At 39.8% G+C, this 21,411-nt stretch overlaps 1 protein-coding gene across 1 annotated transcript in view; it reads left to right on the top strand.

The window, feature by feature from the left end:
- CATSPERE (catsper channel auxiliary subunit epsilon) overlaps window positions 1-21,411 on the top strand; it is a 163,029-nt gene that overhangs the window by 124,581 nt on the left and 17,037 nt on the right. Inside the window, 7 exon segments of the mRNA XM_044916200.1 lie at window positions 1,692-1,750; window positions 4,139-4,214; window positions 7,370-7,422; window positions 9,656-9,706; window positions 10,114-10,147; window positions 10,216-10,295; window positions 20,657-20,756. Of these exon segments, the coding sequence (XP_044772135.1) occupies window positions 1,692-1,750; window positions 4,139-4,214; window positions 7,370-7,422; window positions 9,656-9,706; window positions 10,114-10,147; window positions 10,216-10,295; window positions 20,657-20,756 (453 nt within the window).

The raw sequence follows: 21,411 nt of genomic DNA on the forward strand, positions 1-21,411 counted from the left end.
ACAAATGCCTTTAGGCTAAAAGTAGACTATGGGTTCTGGTGTTCTGCTTTATTCTCAAGATTCCTAATTTCCCTGTCTTTGGGCTAATAGTTCCCTAACTCCCTTGTCAGTTATTTGGTGCTTTTAAGGTGACTCTTAAAAGGCTTCTGTTTGTAGGTTTTGTGATATGTTTGTTTGCTTTGTTTTGTTTTTATTTTATTTACATTCAATTGATTAACTTATAGTATATTATTAGTTTCAGAGGTAGAGTTCAGTGATTCATCAGTTGTATATAACACCCAGTGCTTATATGTTTGTTTTTAAGAGCAAAAGTTTGTCCATAGAACCTACCTGCCGCTCCTAGAAATGAAAATCTCCAAATCATTTCTTAGTTATTTATAATGAAATGGTTTTTAAGCAGATGATCACATCCACAAAATATATTTTTTAAATAGTTCCACTAGGTAAATATTTTCAGTGATTATAATCCAAAATAATATACATATATGTTGGTTGAGTTACAGACCCAAGTTTGAGCACCACTTAAGTGACAATTGATAAGCAAAACTTGAAGAATATGCTTACATTTCACAAAATATTAAAATCTTCAGGCCTAATTATGTGCAAGAACATCTTTATAAAGTTATTTTAACAATTACATATGAAGAAAAATATGGTGTACAATAGAACACAAGTGGAAATTTGACAATTAATTCCTTTCCTTGAGCATGAACTAGATTTATTTTTAATATAATGACCTCCACAGCCTTCAACTTTTTCACGAAAGATTATATATTTTGTGTCATACCACTTAGCATCCAACATATGAATAAATAAACCTGTCTCAGAAGTAATATTTTTTGCAAAGGTCATTTTAGAGGCACAATGTCCCTGTTCTAATTACACCAGATTAGCCAGAACCAAACTGATCTCTTTGAAGATATCTAGATAGACGTCTATATCTATCTATCTATCTATCTATCTATCCATCTATCTATCATTTATCTACATATATAACAAAGAACTACCACCAAAAATGTAATTTAGGGGATATAATGACTATAGTTACCATGCTTTAAAAATGTGAGGCTTATAATTTTTTGCCTCTAATATCACACATGTTCTGTAAATGGCTTCATCCTGAAAAGATAGAAACCTTCTGGAATGCTGAAAATTGAGATGAAACATGCCCCAGATGGAATAAAATAGCAAGGAACATATACAAAAAGGCAAATGGATTTTTTTTTTAATTACTCAAAAGCAAGAGAAGAAGGTTCAGGCAAATAATTCCTCATAGTCTCAAAAATTACTGACAACATGATATCTGTAATTATTTTTAAAAACCTCAAAGAAGAAATAAAAAGGTCCAGAGACAAGGTGATTAGGAAATGGGAGAGAGCTGGCTGCACTTCAGGACATAAATGAAAATAAGAATATTGCAATGACAAAAGTAAGTGAAGAGGGAGAGAGAAGCAATATAAATAAAAGGACTTCATAAGATACAGTTAGCAGAGAAAATAAGAAAAATGTAACAAGGAAATTTAATGTGTCCATAATTGGAGTTTCTGAAATAGGAAAAGAAAAGAAATTGGAAAAAATGCTAAATATATTCTTTTTCTTACCTAGAGAAAGGTTTAAATCTGTCCTGAAAGTATTCATTGTCCCCATTCCCAGTTTTCATGTTTTACACAAACATTCATTTTCTTTTCCAGACAGTAACATTTTTTCAAAATATAAATTATGAGGCAGTAGATGACTACTTCAAGTTGCAGTAAGTATGACTTTTAAAAGAACCTATTTGATGTGAAATGTGCTATTGAGATGATTGATTTGTAGGTATTCTTTTACTTACATGGCCTCATGTCATTTTAAATATCTAGATTTCAAATTTCTTTAAGTGTCTGATTAGATGTGAAATTATTATTCTGTATAAAAGTGTAAAATACTCCTTGTAATTAAATGAAACATATCTAGAGGTTTCCATCTGTCCAATTGAAGATGAAAAAAAAACTGGCTATTTCTTTTTTTTAATTTAAAATCAATTAACATATAGTGTATTAGTGTCAGAGGTAGAGTTTAGTGATTCATCAGTTGCATATGACACCCAGTGCTCATTCCATCAAGTGAAAAATGGGCTATTTCTTAATTCAGTAATTTTCAAGCATGTGTTATCATTCATTCCCATCCCAAAATCTTTGCATACTATCCTTGGGTAGACTAGAACTCTAATGTGAGAAGGCCTTTAACTATGAGTAGAATCAGAGAAAACATCATCTTTGACTCTTGGAATAGGTAGCACCTGAGCACATCATTTCTGGAGGAAATAACTGACCTGGAATTGCGTCTTGAGGCATTCTATGGCCGTCATTATGTCCTGACTCGATAGATTTTTCTGGAAAAATAGCATTGTTTTTCTAGGAAAAAGTCCATTTTCCTTAGTCTGCTGCTCCTCCAAGTGAGTTTGAACACTCTTTCTATGCCAAGCACTTTGTAGGTGCTCAAAACACATGGTGAACAAGTAAGATGAAGTTCTGCCATCATGGGACATATCTCTAGTGAGAGAAGACAAAGAACAAGTAATCAAATAAATGAACAAGATAATTTCAAGTAGTTATAAGTGCAGTAAAGAAAACAGGAGGGCGCCTGAGTAGCTCAGTTGGTTGAGCATCCAACTCTTGATCTCAGCTCAGGTCATGATCTCAAGGTCATGGGATCGAGCCCCGTGTTGGGCTCCACACTCAGCAGGGAGTCTGCTTGAGATTCTGTCTCTCTCTCTGTGTCCCTGCCCTGGCTCTCTTTCTCTCTTTAAAATAAATAAATCTTTAAAAAAAAAAGAAAAGGAAAGGAAAATACAACAGAATGAAGTGGTAGAGAGCGACCAGGAAGGGGAGAGAGAAAAGACTGCTCTGGAGACTGTAGTCAAGGGAGGCTCAATTCACGCCTCACCCCCTCACTCACCCACCAACTTTTCTCTGGATGCTTCTAATGTTGTGGGTTCCTTGGGGGTATTTTTGGTTTTGTGGATATTTACTCAATATTCTATTGCTGTCCAATACATATCAAATTGTCCAGGATACTTCAGGTCAGTCCAAGACTTGAGAAAAAAATGCCAAAAGCTTTGAAGTCAGCTGTAGTAGGGGAAAAGAAAAACCTTCTTATAAGAAACATTGTATAGAAAATTGTAGATGCAATATTTACTTGAGTGTCCTTCATAGATCTAGACTATATTACTGTATTTGTCAAATCAAAGATTCCATCACACTGGAAAACAAACCATAATTGGCATAATTATAAGGTGCTTCCCGGTTTTAAGGGTGTTAAATGAGAAAAAATATGTATCTTAGAATTGATGAAATATGGTACAGTGATTTAAAAATATAAAATGTGCTATTTGTATCCTCACTTATTACATTTTATACCTAATATATGACAAATAAATAAATATTAAAATGTGACGAATATTGGAAGAAAAAGAACATTTGTTTGTGGTTAGTTTCTTTTTCCCCAGTTTTTTCAAAAAGTAAAAACCTTAGCGGGGGCGGAGTATCAATGAAACTTTCAAAAGTTTTTCTGCGATTTTTGACCCCTCCCATTTTGTCTGAGCACAAAATGATTCTTATGCACTTCAGAACCTAGAAATTTGATCTCACTTTTGCTTCCAGTCAGACCATATAGTATTGCAGCATAACGTGGCTCAGAAAACTAATCTCATAACTTACGCTTTAGGGTTCCAAAAGTGTCTTCAATAGGAGGAAAAGATCCGTAGAGGCTAGAGAAAGAACAGAGCATCTGTGGCCTTCTAAGATCATTAGAAAGCAGGACCTGATGTTAGAGATGTTAAGGGACTGCGGGTGTTAATGAAACGGGGCGGGGGTGGGCGGTGGAAATGATAGATACTCATTTCTGTTTCCCATTGGGCCGACCCTACACTAGCCCGCCGTGAGGTGAGGGTGACTTCAGGGAGTGACCACAGGGCACCGCTGCCTTCGCAGAAGCAGCGAGCAGTCACCCCCACCACCCCCTCCCAGGCTTCTAGAATTCCTCCTGGGGTCCCGTCACCCAGTGTCCATGGGACTTTCCATGGGCTCTATGGGAAAGCGGACTCAGTGCCTGCCTCCCTTGTGATTCTGTAACTACCTACGTGTGCCGTTTCTCCTAGAGACCAGAACACGGGCCTTCGGCTTGTGCAGGTTCGGCCTAGTGAATATGCAAGAGCATGTCCAATAGCCCAAAAGGTAAGTGACAGAGGTGGATCAACACCTTTACTTCAGTAAAGCCACAGGCGGTGGGCAGGAAAATCCTCACAAGCAATAGCACTCCCTTCATCCGGGGCGGGGTGTGTCATGTCTGGGGGGGGGGGGGGGGGGGGGCGCCTTATTTCACTTTGGAGACAGACCACGGTTCCATCTTCCTGGCGTTTACCATAGAAAGTGAGGTGTAGAAACGCATACAAAAATGGAAAATAATTTTGGAGATAAAACTGTATAAAGGAAAACTGAAATGAATGGGAACTCAAGTGGGATATGGTTTGTCAGAGAAGACGGCCAGTTATGTCTACATTTATCATTTCTTCATTCAAAAAAAATTAAAATCTAAAATTTATTGTGTACCTACCGTGTTCCTTAGCTTCAGTCTCCGTGCTAGGTAACCAACCGGGAGTTACAAAGATGAAAAGACTGGCTCTTCCCTAGAGGCAAACAAAAGCTACTCTAGGGGAGTATGAGATGCACAGTCATCAGAGAGCCCAGAAGAGCGGGCACTTTTGACTGGGGAGGGGCAGGGTGAGGCATAAAATGTTGAAGAGTACGTGGAAGGTGAGCAGGCTGATACAAAGGGAATTCCAGGAAGCCGCATCTACAAAAGCACAGCGTGGCGATACAGCAGTGGGGGGTCCAGGTAACTGAACACAGATCCGTCCGGCCACCACCTCTCCTGAGTCTGTTCTACCCTGAGGGATGCCTCCTCGCTTTATTCCCTCTCAGCATAACTATCAATCAATAAGCATACACTGAGCGCCTACTATATACCAGGCGTAACACAGCAAGGAATGCCTACAAGAAGAATTTAAAGGTACACGATATGCAGTCCCTGCCCTTCAGGACCCCAGCACAAGGAGCCTGTTCCTACCAGGGCAAGCTTCCATGAATTTGGAGGGAGCCCTGAGCCGAGCTTGAGCGCTGCCGACACACACCCTGCTTCCCCGGGAAAACTGCCTGCAGGTGCACACCAGCCCCTCCCCTCTGTCTGCCCACCGCGCTGCCCACACAGCCTCATCTGCCCAGGAAGCAAGAAACAGCAACGTAGCCAGTTCTTCCCCAGCCTCCGCCTGGGCTCTCCATCTTCAGCTGCTTGTTCCGTACAGACGCCTTCCAGAAGCACCTTGCTTTCCTAATCAATAGATGTGTTAGGGATCCCATCCACTGTATTCCGCCCAGCCCCGGTATTACAAAAGCAGGTTAATCGAACCTGAGTTCCGATCGGAGCTCTGCCACCCACTGGCCGGGGCAAGCTACTAAACACTGAGTCTCTGGGGCCTCAACCCTAAAAGGGAAATGTAACTTCTATCTCACGGTATTTATCTGCTCTGGTGAGAGCATTAAATGAGATCATTAAAGTGCCCAGCACAGTGCCTGTCACAAAGTAACCAATACTACAGGTTCGTTCCTTCTCTTCCCTGCTCGGCACACCCCAAGACACGGGCAGTTCAAACCTAGCCACCCTCTGTGTCGGCAGCCGGTAGTTTGTATGGTCGGCAGTGAAGCCACCCCAGTGAGCCAGTCCCCAGAAAGCCTTAGTAATTCCTTCCAGCATGAATTTTCCCAGGGAGAGATGACTACAGCCTAACACATTATCTACCAACATTTCTGTGTTGAGGACCTTTAGAATTCCTGTCTCAGTTCAGTTGTTTTGTCCAGTTAGGGGGAATGTGCTGTGTCTGACCCTGGGCTAAGTGAAGAGCAGTCCTGCCCTGTCTCCACATTTCAGAGAATAATATTAAATAAAGAAGACCAAGAATGCATTCATTGTTTTCATTTGGGCTGTATGTCAGAATTTCTCTAATTAGGTATCCAGTCCTGAGTACACTGTCAGCCCTATCACAGTGGGTAACCTAGAAAACAGCCTGATTCACACTTCCCATACTCTCTACCAGTGCTTCTGTTCGATATCTACCTGCAGGTCAACTCAGATTTTTAATACTAAGCGTGGTTGTTGATTTTTGTCACCTGGGTGCCAGAAGAGAAGGGATCAAGTGATGGTGGGTCTTGACTGAAAGATTTGAGGACCTCAGTCAACCAAGGGTGTCATATGGGTAGTTTAGTAAAAATAAAGGGCAGGCCCACACTTCTGAACACATCTGATGGGAAAACAAAGATCTGGGGCGCCTGGGTGGCTTAGTTGGTTGAGCGACTGCCTTCGGCTCAGGTCATGATCCTGGGGTCCTGGGATAGAGCCCTGCATTGGGCTCCCTGCTTGGCGGGGAACCTGCTTCTCCCTCTCCCATTCCCCCTGCTTGTGTTCTCTCTCTCTCTCTGTCAAATAAATAAATAAAATCTTTAAAAACAAACAAACGAAGATCTGATGATGATGGACACCAAGGACTGTGGGTAGAGTTGCTGACAGAACAAATCAGGTCCTGGGACCGAGATCAGGTGGTTCAGGCAATAAAATGCCTGAACTCCTGCTGTGAAGCATGCCTTTTCATGAAGGCAGAAAGGTCTGGGTTTAGCAGGTATAACTCTTTAAATCCATCAAGCTTGTCTGGACATGGTTCCCTATCCCCACCCTCCTGATCCCCACATCCTTCTTCAGGGTAGGGAGTATTAGAGTTTTTTTCAGATTCACCTTGTGGAGAAATGCAACGTACAGGACATGTTTAAGACCAAAAGCAAGTGTCTAGATCCCACTTAGGAAGCCTGGGGGTGTCTACCCCTGCAGGGTAGACAGCAGTAAGTGTCCTGGACCAGGTGGAAATAGAAATAGGCATCCTAGTCAGGGAAGAACCAGGTCTCTGGTCAAACGAATAGCAAGATATATTACAGAAACCCTCCAGCTACCACTGAGTCAGGTGCAGGCTGGAAGAACACAGTCGATGATGATGGTGGTAGACGTGCTGCTGAAAGATGAGATTGGGTTAGTTCTCTGAGATACTGATGTCAAAAAGCAGAGAACTAACCTTTGGGCCTTGTGAGCAGTAATGGCAACAGGAAGCAAAGACAGAAAAAATGTGATCAGAAAGAAGGTGTAAAACAGCACAGAAAAGTATAACAAAACCCTACATTTAAAGGGTTATTATTTCAAAACTAAAATGTAATCACTTTTCACTGTAGTAACATTTTAGCTCATGGGAATCAGAACCACACATCTCACCACTTAAATTGCTTCATTTTAGGTGTTCCAAATAGCTGTTGGCTGTGATTCTACTAAATACATTGTTGTTAAAGGGCAAGTATATTTGCATTTGACCTGTCTTACTCTTTACGTTTTCAAACAAATGGTGAACTACATGGTAATTACTGGTGGTACTATTAGCCTAATGACTGATGTTCACGATAAAATCCAAAAATTGAACTGACATTGGCATCCAGAAACTGAATTGACAGTTTGTCCAAACCTGATTTGTTTAAACTTTTTGCCAAGTCAAACTTTACATCTGAATCATACTAACAGGTAAAAAAGGATTAACCTCTTTCCCTGTTGCCTGCATTTTTCTCCACCTTCCCTTTTAATCATCCTGTTTCCATCCATCACCATTCCTTCTCTGGGCTCTTCAGGCTAGCCCTCATTCCCAGAGAAACAAGAGGGAGAAACATGTCTACTTTCCATCCTACTCAAACCAGTTATAAAGTCATTTCCATCAGAGAATTGCTTACATCCACATCAGAGAAACCTGCACCATTACCCGTGGGAAATGTTTTTAGAGCAAACCTCACAGAACCCACCAGGGCTTCCTCCAGAGAACCCCAAGGTGTGATTTTATTGCTCGTACTGTGGTTCACAATGAAGCACACTGGATTTTGTCATCCACTGGCCACAGCTGGCTCTCTCTTATATGCAGGAGAATCCAGGTCAGCATGCACAATCCATTCAGTGGAGGTGAAGTGCCTACTCGAGACAGCAATGTACCAAAATTCCTCTCCTGTGGTTAGGAGTAGGGGTAAGTGGGGGACTAGTGACTTATCCAAGTCTATTTATGGAATGACTTGTTCTCATCCAAAACAAATGTCTACTCACCTGCTATTCTAATAATCTTTTGAGTACAGAATTGTAATAATCAGTTACTGGATTGACAATCAAGTTTTCCCATTTCAGTGAGCAAGGAATTTGCATTTCCATAACTCCTTTTCCAGAACACACAAAGGCTAACTGATTTATACAGTGCATGGCATCCTGCTTCTGGAATAGTCTGTGGATCAGCACTGGCATCGCTGGGAGGTTATTGGAAATGCAGGATTTCGAGCCTTGTTCCACACCTGCTGAACCAGAACCACTATTTTAACTAAATTATCAGGAGATTAGCAAGAGCATTAAAATTTGAGAATAACTGCTCTAAGCAACATTACCACATCAGTTCCCAGTACCACCACATGCAGTACCGCTGTGTGCAGATTTCAGTCTATTTCTGGGAGGGTCTATATGGCAATCGTCAAGGCTGGTTGTTCATCAGACCTACCTGGAGAGCATGTTTGAAAAACACAGATTTTAGAACCTTACTCCAGGCCTCTTAATCAATGACCCACTGTTCTGGAACCCTAAAAATGGCCCTAATATCTTGAATTCAGGTTGTGATGGGCCTGAGGTTTTCACAGTCATGAAAGGAGGCCCATGGGGTCCAAGGTACCTGTGACAGGAGAGATGTTCATGATGGAGGGCATCTCATGGGGTCTATTTTGTGTTTCAGGGTGGGAAATGGTCTAGACTTCCAATATCTATCTAAACACAGTGGTGATCAAGGTTCCTTCTGAGTTACACTGGAAGTAGCCAGCAAAAATGGTCAAATGAACAATTTAACTTATTGAAAACTTTATCATTTTATAGACCATGATAGCCTTATGTTTGCATGAACACTAACCAGAAATTATGTGCCACCTTAAAGTAGCTCCTTACCTGCACAACTGAGTCTCCAGTAGCAATTAGAAATCTGTGTTTTTTACAATTATGAGGAATAAAATAGCCCAAAGAAATTTATCTTCATTTTGATAAATTTTCATTGAATTTTTCACATGTATCAAATATAGATAAATCAGTATGTTTCAAATTCTGATGTCCTCAGAAACATTTATTTTTAAAAATAGAAATACTAGGGCCATTGTGCACCTGGGTGGCTCTGTTGGTTAAGCCTCCAACTCTTGATTTTGGCTCAGGTCATGATCTCAGGGTGGTGAGATCGAACCCTGCATAGGACACTCTGCTGAGCATGGAGCCTGCTTGAGAATCTCCCTCTCCCTCTGCTCCTACCCCCACTCTTGTGTGTGTGCTCTCTCTCTAAAATAAATAAATAAAATCTTAAAAAAAACGAACTGCTAGGGCCACACATTAACCCCAGGATTCTAATTCAGTAAGTGATGATTCTGTGATACTCTCAAGTTTGAGAATCACTGAGTTAAATGATTAAATGTTTGTGCAAGTGTATAAGGAATGATGATATTACAACTTCATCATGTTCTATTTTTTGTAGATTTAATAAAAAAGACTGTCTTCAGCATGATTTCTTTTACGTTATTGAAAAGTAAGAAATATTTTTAACATAAGCATTGTTTTATATTAGTTATTAGTACCAATAATTTAGAATCAGCTAGTATTTATTGCTATTAACATCAATCTTTTCTAATATATATGTTCATTGCTACAAATTTACCTCTAGGTACTACTGTTGCTGCATCTCACAAATTTTGATAAGTTGTGTTTTCATTTTCATTTAATTCAAAATCTTTAAATTTCTCTTAAGATTTCTTCTTTGATGCATGTATTATTTAGAAGTGTGTATTTAATCTCCACACAATTGGGGAGTATTTTGTAATTATGTTTATTTGTTTAATTTTTGTGATACCTCCTTACTGAACAAAGTAATGGCTTTAATTTTTAAGTTTAAAAAGAGGAAAGAAAAATAAGTAATGAAAAATGTCTTTTTTATAGGTCATACCTGAGGAATCAACCATCTAAAAACTTGGTAAGAAAACTATAATTTTATCAACCAGCCAAATATAGAAAATAACTAAAGCATTTTTCCTTTTCTAGAGAGTAAAATATAATTGGAAAAAATATGGCTGCCCATTGAGACTTGATTTCGGAGAAAAGTTTCACCCTTTGGTTCAATTGTAAGTATATTCTAACTAAAATTTTTAACTTACTTTGAAAGTTTTAAAATGAAAGTAAGAAAACAAGGCTAATTAATCATGCACTTAGTAATAAGTATTTTTGAGTACCTGTTATATACATCTCTAAGTTTTCAGTACTAGTTATACAAAGTTGGACTACCCATGGTGCCTGCATGTTGAGGGAGGTTATAATTTCACTGCTGACACACAGATAAGAGATAAGAGAACTGAGGCTCTTCTCAGGGATGCAGGTGATCTCTTCACCCTTGCTTTAATCTCTCTAATCTCTCTAATCTCTAATCTCTAAGCTCCTACCAGCACCCCTGCCTGTTTGATAGGAACTGCCTTCCCCAGGTGACATAGGACTTTCTTTCCATGGGCCAACAATAACTGAAAGCTTGTAAGGAAAGAAACTAGATTATTAATAAGGATGGTACATGGGGAAGATTTCAAAATGTTATCTCTAACTTAATTCTTACAAACAGTATTTTATAATAATAGGAATAAAATGATCTGAGGAAGGCTTTTCCAAGTAATTTTCTATTACTTTGCTTGCATCTTTTTGTGTTTTATTCTTGATTTATGATTATAAAAGTTACACAGTTTGTTACAAAATTTAAAATATAGAAAAATATAAGAAACAAATGACCCATTTTCCAAATTTTTTTGCTATTATAAACAAAATGGTGGTGAATATCCACTTATATACATGTTTGGACACTACTCTAGATATGCCATTAGGAAAAATTACTGAAAGGAAAATTCCTATGTGTAAAACATCAAAATTTTAGTCAAGTCTTCCAGCTTTGGGGGATCTCTTGGGCTCGAGACAACTACTGAGATCTCTCAGGGTGGGTAGGTGAGGCATAAGGATTCAGGTGCTCCAATTTAGTTTTGCTATGGGAGTTTTCTCTGTTGGGACTCAGAAGGTCTCTGCCATCATGTCCTGCCTACCACTCCTCACCCATGGCAATTCTAAGCTTCTGTGCTGTGCCCTCTACATCATCGTCTTATAGTCCCTCTGTCTGGGTCCTCTGGGCTATCAGGCTAATCTGCTGTCTTCTTAAGTTCTGATCTTCTTCTAGATATCTAATGATGCCACTACTTTTCCTGGTAACCCTAGACACTCCTTCCTCCACTGAGGCCTCATTTTTTTTCTTTGTTTTGTTTTGTTCTGAGTTTTTATTTTAATTCCAGTGAGCTAACATACAGTCTTACATTAGCTTCAGGTGCACAATATAGTAATTCAGTAGTTCCATACATCATGCTATGCTCATCACAACAGGTGCACTCCTTAATCCCCCATCACCTATTTCACACATCGCCCCACCCGCCTCCCCTCTGATAACCATCAGATGGTACTCTATATTTAAGAGACTATTTCTTGATTTGTCTCTCTCTTTCTATCTCTCTCTCCTTTTTTCCTCTTTGCTCTTTTGTTTTGTTTCTCAAATTCCACATGTGAATGAAATCATATGGCATTTGTCTTTCTCTGACTGACTTTTTTCCCTTAGCATTGTACTCTCTAGCTCCATCCACGTCATTGCAAATGGCAAGATTTCACTCTTTTTTACAGTTGAATAATAATATTCTATTATACAAATATAATGGAATATTATACACACACACACACACACACCACATCTTTATCCATTCATCAATCAATGAACACTTGAGTGGCTTCCATATCTTGGCTATTGTAAATAATGCCACTATAAACATAGGGGTGCCCATATCCCTTTGAATTAATGTTCTTGTATTCTTTGGGTAAATACTCAGTGGTGAAATTGCTAGATCGTAAGGTGCTTCTATTTTTAACTTTTTGAGGAAAACCCATACTCTTTTCCACAGTGGCTGCACCAGTTTGCATTCCCACCAACAGTACGTAAGGATTCCTTTTTCTCCATATCCTTACCAACACCTGTTGTTTCTTGTGTTGTTGATTTTAGCCATTCTGACAGTCATGAGGTGATATCTCATTGTAGTTTTGATTTGCATTTCCCTGATAAGTGATGTTGAGCATCTTTTCATGTGTCTGTTGGCCATCTGTATGTCTTCTTTGGAAAAATGTCTATTCATGTCTACCACCCATTTCTTAACTGGATTATTTGTTTTTTGGGTGTTGAGTTTGATAAGTTCTTTATATATTTTGGATATTAGCCCTTTATCAGATACATCATTTGCAAAAATCTTCTCCCATTCCATAGGTTGCCTTTTAGCTTTGTTCATTGTTTCCTTCACTGTGTAGAAGCTTTTTATTTTGATGTAGTCCCAATAGTTTATTTTTGCTTTTGTTTCCCTTGCCTCAGGAAACGTATCTAGAAAAATGTTGCTACAGCCAGTGTTAGAGCCATTACTACCTGTGCTCTCTTCTAGGATTTTATGGTTTCATGTCTCACATTTAGGTCTTTAATCCATTTTGAATTTATTTTTGTGCATGGTGTAAGAAGTTTCATTTTTCTGCATGTAGCTGACCAGTTTTCCCAACACCATTTGCTGAAGAGACTTTTTCCCATTAGATGTTCTTTCCTGCTTTGCCAAAGATTAATTGACCATATAATTGTGAGTTTATTTCTGTTTATTTTCTATTCTGTTCTATTGATCTATGTGTCTATTTTTGTGCCAGTCCATACTGTTTTGATTACTACAGCTTTGTAATATAACTTGGAGTCCACCAACTTTGCTTTTCTTTTTCAAGATTACTTTGGTTACTTGGGGTCTTTTGTGGGTCCATACAAATTTTAGGACTGTTTGTTCTAGTTCTGTGAAAAATGCTGTTGGTATTTTGATAGGGATTACTTTAAATCTGTTGATTTCTCTGGGTAGTATAGACATTTTCACAGTATTTGTTCTTCCAGTCCATGAGCATGGAATATTTTTCCATTTCTTTCTGTCATCTTCAATTTCTTTCATCAGTGTTTTATGGTTTTCAGAGTACAAATCTTTCACCTCTTTGGTTAAGTTTATTCTTAGGTATCTTATTATATTGGGTAAAATTGTAAATGGGATTATTGTCTTAATTTTTCTTTCTGTTGCTTCATTATTGGTGTATAGAAATGCAACAGATTTCTGTACATTGATTCTGTATCCTGTGACTTGACTGAATTCGCGTATCAGTTTTAGCAGTTTTTTGGTGGAGTCTTTCAAGTTCTCTACGTAGTCATCTGCAAATAGTGAAAGTTTTACTTCTTCCTTACTGATTTGGATGCCTTTTATGTCTTTTTTGTTGTCTGATTGCTGTGGCTTCCACTACTATGTGGAATAAAAGTGGTGAGAGTATACATCCTTGTTTTGTTCCTGACCTTAGGGGAAAAGGTCTCGGTTCTGCCCTATTAAGGATGATGTCAGCTGTGGGTTTCTCCTATATGGTCTTTATTATGTTGAGGTATGTTCCCTCTAAACTTACTTTGTTGAGGGTTTTTATCATGAATGGATGTTGGACTTTGTCAAATGTTTTTCTGTATCTTTTGAAATGATCATATGGTTCTTATCCTTTCTCTTATTGAGGTGATGTATCACATTGATTGATTTGTGAATATTGAACCAGACTTGCAACCCCGGAATAAATCCCACTTGATCATGGTGAATGATTTCTTTAATGTATTGTTGGATTTGGTTTGCTAGTATTTTGGTGAGGATTTTTGCATCTGTGTTCATCAGGGATATTGGCCTGTAGTTCTCTTTTTTGGTGGTTTCTTTATCTGGTTTTGGTATCAGGGTAATGCTGGCCTCATAGAATGAATTTGGAAGTTTTCCTTCCTTTTCAGTTTTTTGGAATGGTTTGAGACAAATAGATATTAACTCTTTAAATATTTGGTAGAATTCACTTGTGTAACCATGTGTTCCTGGACTTTTGCTCTTGGGGAATTTGAGTACTGACTCAATTTCTTTACTGGTTATCAGGCTGTTCAAATTTTCTATTTCCTCCTATTTCAGTTTTGGTAGGTGTATGTTTCTCAGCATTTATCCATTTATTCTAGGTTGTTCAATTCATTGGCATTTTGGTTTTTCATAATATTCTCTTATAATTGTATTTCTGTGGTGTTGGTTGTTATTTCTCCTCTTTCTTTCATGATTTTGTTTGAGTCCTTTCTCTTTCTCTCTCTCAATCTCTCTCTCTCCCTTTACGTTTGATAATTCTGGCTAGAGGTTTATCAATTTTGTTGATCTTTTCAAAGAATCAGCTCCTGGTTTCATTGATCTCTTCTGCTGTTTTTTAATTCATTTATTCATTTATTCATTTATTTCTGCTCTAATCTTTATTATTTCCTTCCTTCTACAGGTTTTAGGTTTTGTTTGTTGTTCTTTTTCTAGCTTCTTTAGGTGGAAGATTAGGTTATTTGCGATTTTTCTTGCTCTTAAGGTAGGCCTGCATTGCTATAATCTTCCGTCTTAGAACTGCTTTTGCTGCATCCCAAAGGTTTGGGGTTGTTGTGTTTTCATTTTTGTTTCTGTGTACTTTTTTATTTCTTCTTTGATTTCCTGTTTGACCCTTTCATTGTTTAGTAACATGTTATTTAACCTCCATGTACTTGTGCTCTTCCCAGATTTTTTCTTGTGGTTGACCTCTAGTTTCATAGCCTAGTGGTCAGAAAAGGTGCAAGGTACGATTTCATTCTTCTTGAATTTGTTGAGGTTTGTTTTGTGGGCTAATATGTGATCTATTCTGGAGAATGTCCCATGCGCACTTGAAAAGAATGTGTATTCTGCTATTTTAGGGTGGGATGTTCTCAATATATCTGTTAAGTCCATCTGACCCAATGTACCATTCAAAGCCATTGTTTCCTTGTTGATTTTCTGTTTACACCATCTGTCCATTAATGCAAGTGGGGTGTTAAAGTCCCCTACTATTATTGGATATTACCAATTAGTTCTTTAATGTTTGTTATTAACTGTTTTACGTATTTGGGTGCTCCCATGTTGGGTGCATAAATGTTCATAATTTTTACTTCCTTGTTGGATTGTCCCCTTTATTATTATATGGTGTCTTTCTTTGTCTCTTGTTATAGTCTTTGTTTTAAAGTCTATTTTGTCCCATATAAGTATTGCTACTCCAGCTTTCTTTTGACTTCCATTTGCGTGATAGATGTCTCTCCATCCCCTCACTTTCAATCTACATGTGTCTTTAGGTCTAAAATGAGTCCCTTGTAGGCAGCATATAAGTGGATCTTGGTTTTTTTTTTGTTTGTTGTTTGTTTGTTTGTTTTTATCCATTCTGACACACTATGTCTTTTGATTGGAACATTTAGTCCATTTACATTCAAAGTAATATTGATAGATATGTATTTATTGCATTTTGTTACTTGTTTTGTGGTTGTTTCTGAAGATTTCTTCTAGTCCTTTCTTGTCTTCCTCTCTTGCATGTTTTGCTGATTTTCTTTAGTGATATATTTGGATTTCTTTCTCTTTATTGCTCACATGTTTATTAGTGGTTTTTAATATATGGTTACCATTAGGTTTGTATATAACCTCTTCTGCATGTAGCAGTCTATATCAATTTCATGGTCATTTAAGTTCAAACCCATTCTTTTCTCCTTTTCTCCCCATGTTTTAGGCATATGTTATTACATTTTATATCCTTTTTTGTGAGTTCCTTGATTGATTTTTACAGAAATATTCATTTTTATTGCTTTGGTGTTTCCTACCTCTCTTCTCTATATTTAGTTGTGGAGTTTGTGCCTCCGGTCTTTAGATTGCTCCCTGATTTATTGACTTGGGACAGTCAAGTTGAAAACATGGGACAGGGTGAGCTCAGGGTCCTCCTACTCCACCATCTTCCCAGGCTCCTTGTTTGCTTTGTTTTTGTTTTATGTTTTATGTTTTTAAGTGTCTTAATCCTCCAAGGATAAATAATGTTAATGTTCTCTCCCAGAGAAGTGTATTTTTCTCTTCAATTCATTATTATTAAACACTTCTGAACTTTTTACTGTGCTAGGTCCTGGGAATTCAAAGATAAATAAGACAGGATTTCCTCTCTCAGGGGCTCAAGAGTCTGATGAATTAGATCACCATATTAGCATATTGATATGGAATAATAAAAAGGAAACTCAAAAGAATCCAACCCAGCTACAGAAGGGAGAGGGGCTTTGATCTGAGTCACTGAGTCTTAAAGGATAATAAATATTTAGCTGAAGGCAGAGAGGGAAGAAGAGAAGTGGGGAAGGTGACAATGAGCACCACTGGGTGAGGCTTTCAAGCAAAAGGGATGGTTTGAGGAAGAAGATGTACAGCTCAGTGTAATGCTGTTGGGGCATAAAGTGAGGCACGAAGTATCAGGACAAGAGAAACTAGCTCGGAGCTCGGTGGAGTCCAAATCATGGGAGACTTCCTGTCCATACTATGGTAGAGCGGCATGATCAAATATTTGCCTTACTAGTCCTCTCTGGGAGAAGGGAGAAGATGAACTTCAGGGAAACAAGTCTAAATAGCGAGACAGGTAGTAAACTGTATTGGTAGTCCGTGGAGGAAAAACACAAATGATTGAAATGGCAGCATGGACATAGAAGAGGAATCGTTTATGAGAAAAATTAGTGATTATAATAGGTAGGGGCTTGATAACTGATAAATAATTGGATAACTGATAGATGAGAAGAGAGAATGAGGAAGATGAATGAGTCCAAGTGATGTCAATCAGAAGAGATCTTCCACAAACCTCCACCCCCTTATCTGTACCCACGAATTCTGTCTGTCTTCCTATCATCATAGGTGAACATATGTGTATCTAAGGCCTCTCTGTCCATCTGTGAACTGGATCCCCACCTGCTTTCCTACTTAAGAAACTGCTCCTGAAACTCGCCCCACCTTCTCCCGCATCATCAATTTTTCCCTCTCTACTGGATCATCAGAGAAATCTGCAGTCCTTTTCCTCACCAAAGACAAAAACAGGAAAAATGCTCTCGTGACCCCCACTGCCCCTGTAGCTACTATCCTCATGTCGCCAGCTCTCCTCCTACTCTCCCCCATCCCTCCCAGCCCGCTTTGGCCACCACCCGCCCCTAACACTGCCGCCCGGTATGACCCGCGGCCTCTGATTGCTACGCCCAGTGCTCAGTCCTCAGGACTCACCCTAGTTGATCTCGTTAACCAGAATTACACAGCTGATCATTCTCTCCTACTTGAAATATTTTCTTGATTTGGCTTCCAGGATATCACACACTCCTACTTTTCCTGCTACCTCATGATATCTTACCATAAACCAGGTGAAAAAGACAGGTGGCTGACATGTTTGTTTATGGCTTCTTTAAATATAGATTCTTTTAATGGTGGTGAAATATACATAATGAAACATAGCAAACATTTGGATGTATACATTGTAGCCAATGCAATGTTGCACAGCCCTTAAAATGAATGAAAAGATGCTTGTAAGAGGGAATCCAGGGTTCAGCCACCAAGTTCAGGTTGAATAGGGGAGGAGTAGTCAGGAGGGAGCTGCTGCTGAGGAAAACAGAGACCAAGAGACTGGAAACTTCTATGGATCCATCTCAAAACCTAATATTGAGTGGGGAAAAAAGTTGCCAAAAGATACTTGCAGTGTAATATCCTGTATGTATATTTGCAAACTCATAAAGCAATACTATATGTGATTTATGGATACGTTTATGGATAAGTAAAGTATAAAACCTGGATGGAAATAATATGTAACAGTTTTCACATTATTCTCTGTTTTTCTGCATATTTGAAATATTTCCTAATTAAAATAAAATAAGCTATAGGAGCCAGGTCCACGAAGAAAACTAGGGCAGAAGGATCAAAGACCCAGGTGGCAATGTTAAAAGAAGAAGGAGAACTCATCCTCTGAGACTTGGAGGGAGGTGGGGAGTAAAACTAAATGTAGGAAGTGACTGGTTTGGAAACAAAGGAGTGCAGGAGCTGAGAGAAGTTATGTCTGACAGCCTCAGTTTACTTACAAGAAACATAAAGGGCCACGTGTACACTGGGAGCACTGAGGGGTTGAGGAGAGGCTTTGAGGAGGGTGTCAGGGTCACTGAGGGTAATATGAGAAAGGCTGACCAAGGACCCGTAGAAAGATTATCAGACAACACCAAAGGCACAATTGACTTAAGACACCGTGAGCGGGCCCAGTGCCGCATATTTGAATTTCTCAAGTAGCCTGTGCATGAATGCAGAAGGCATAGTGTGACATCCAAGGCTGGGGTGAGATGTTGGAGGCAGGGCGAGAGCAACTGAGTGAATCCAGGATGCAGGGCAGGGAGGGAACTGCCCCTAGGAGGAAAGGCAGGCCCGGATGTGTGATGAGGCCAAGGGGCGGATGAGAGGCTGTGTGAGTGGAGGAGGCGGGGTCAGAGAGCAGGAACAGCACTCTGGGCCATGTGGCAGCACTCGTCTTTCTTGGGGTAACTTATGTGTGTCTCTGCCACCAGGTGTCATTTGATAAGGCATGTTGCTTCCAATTCTCCTGGGGTAATTAACCCAGCTATTAAAGCATCACAAAACAGAAAGTAAGAGACATGGTTAATACACTGGGTGGGGTGGTCCCAGGGGACTGAAAACATGTGTCCAATGGATCAATAGTGGAACTGTCACAATGGAGAAGTTACAAATTATCTCAGGTCTCACTGGTATCATATCCTATTAATGAACATTAATGAAAATAAGCCATGCTTACACGGGCAAGTATTTTTGTCCCATATTCTCCATGAAATAATAAAGCATTATCAAAGATTATAAACCCAGGAAGTATGGGTCATGTAATTTATCCTTATTGCCACTAGATGACACTATAGTTTTATTGCTTTTGTGAGTGTCAACAACGTCCACTCCCAGTTCAATGAAGTTTTTTAAAATTTAAATAAAACATATGGCTTTACAACTAGTTCTTAATAATTCAAGAATCTGATGGCTTTTGGAAGATGCAGTCAAAAATGCTGCATCTTCCAAAGCTCCTAGAATGAGAGCTTTGCTAGAGCCTGGCCCAAATCTCCAAAACTGCATACAAAATTGAGTGTGTCACACACGTGTGTGCATTTTCTTGTGGCAGGAACTTTAGAGTTTAGAGTTCTCTATGACCCTCCTGTGCCAAGAAAGAAGTCTCTAGCCCCTAGTTACTCACACCTGAGTTCATGTCTTTAGGTTCCTAAAATGAATTCAGATGGAAATAAAATAGCTTCTCAGGTACCACTTTCTGATGTGTACAGATTTCCTGCCCAATTTGTGAATGGGACAAGAGCTGGTTTTTACAAGCAGAAATGGATGGCGCCAAGTTGTAGCAGATACGGAGAGCGAGGGGGAGCGACTGCGATGTCAGACAGAAATGTGGGCCATGAGTAAGGAAACACCACGGTCAAAGACCCATGATCTTATGGATAGACACAGAGATGGGGAGCAAGAGAATGTACCAGACCCTGGGGCAACAGTCCAAGAGTCAGAGCCCAGGAGCAAGTGCCTGAGACCAAAGTCCTAAGTGAAATTTCCATCCACAGCAGGGTGGGGACAGTCCCATTCAGAAAAACGGGCAATGACGGATGGAGAAAGAGGACATGACCGTGTTTAAAACAGTTGTAATGCACAGATGTAACTTTACCACTAACTGAACTTTAGCTTTGGTCTCAAACCCCTATTTTCATACGGTAGCAAGAAGAAAAAAAAAGATCTTAACAATTTGAAATAGCATCTCTTTTGAAACACACTGAGTTTGGAGTGAATAAGCTCAATGGGGTTTCTGTCTCCAGTGCCGGCATCTGGGGAGTGGGCCCCCTGTCCCTGTAGGACCTCCTGCAGGGGCGCTGCTGTGGGTGAAAGTCATCACGAGTTGTCTGGGTGTGGGCTGCATGGGACTGTGGCTCCCAGGAACCGGTGACCGCTTCTGCTTCTTGGGCCCCATCTCAGCTTTCCCTGCTGCTGCCAACACCCTGACACTCAGCTCCATCTTCCAGCCGGGTCCCCCAGGAGCTCTGGAGCATCTCCGTTCTCAGCACAATGAGCCCGTGAGACGCAACAGTCACCCAATGAATATTTGTTGATCAGATGACACCAGGGGCCCCTCGCCGTGCCCTTCCTCCTTCCTCAGTTCTTTCTCCCTGCTCCCAGCCGACTCGGCAGGGCCCCCACTCCCCTCACCTCCTCAACACGCGGTTCCTGTCAAAGTGAACAGCATTTACACTTCCAACTGTGAAAAAGGTGAACATTTCCTGCTTTATTACTAGGAGGTTGATTTCGAGAGCTGAATGAAACCTATACAATAGGTACTGTTGTGATTTCACAGAGAAGTGACAATATCGAGGCTTGGAGAACGTTAAGCCACTTCACAAGTGTTCAGAGAAGCCCGTCAGATGGGGGTGCTGCAACTCTCAACCTCTCTTCTGCTCTAACCAATTATTGTTGTGTTGGCTTGTCTCACTCAGATACAATGACAATGGCTACGTGGAAGACGTGGAAGTAAATTTCATTGTGTGGGAAATACACGGCAGGAAGGACTACAGCTTTAATAATACCATGAAGAAGGTACAGCGTCTTTGAAATGAAACACAACTTAGCACGCAGTGACACCTGCGGCTCTATTTTAAATCTATATATAAATTATCTAAGGAAAATAGAACCAGTTACATGTGGGTAGAAAAAAAAAAACATGACCTGTGTATTACATTTTGTGACTACTGAAATTCATTGATGACAAGTGAAGCCTTGGTCATCAGAAAAATAAAATAATGTTTAGAGTAGGGTGATGCAATTATAGGTGAATATTTTCTTTTTTCGCCACAGTGTACTCTGTGTTTGATTATTTAGGGATCTGCCTTTGGCTCTCACACATTCGTCATGCTGGTGCTACATTAAGGGCTCACTCCCTAGGCTTCATCTCACTGGACTTCCTTGCGTCATTTGACCCACTGACCTTGGCTTCACTGTCCCCCCAACTCTCCTGGTTTCCCTCTGTCCTCTGACCGGTCGATCTCAGCCTCCTTGCTGACAACCCTTTCTACTTTGCAGAGCCTCTCCACAAACAGCATTGATTCCTACTTTCCCTCAGAAATCTCATGCTCAAACAAAGTCAGAGGGATAACTCCTTCCAAAGGAGCTTTCTCATCTATCAGAGACCTTAATTCTCCCAGAAGGAGAACCCACCCAGATAGCAGCCAAGAGACAACGAATTCCACCTGCT

This window comes from Neomonachus schauinslandi, chromosome 6, assembly GCF_002201575.2.
Source record: "Neomonachus schauinslandi chromosome 6, ASM220157v2, whole genome shotgun sequence".
NCBI classification, from domain to species: domain Eukaryota; kingdom Metazoa; phylum Chordata; class Mammalia; order Carnivora; family Phocidae; genus Neomonachus; species Neomonachus schauinslandi.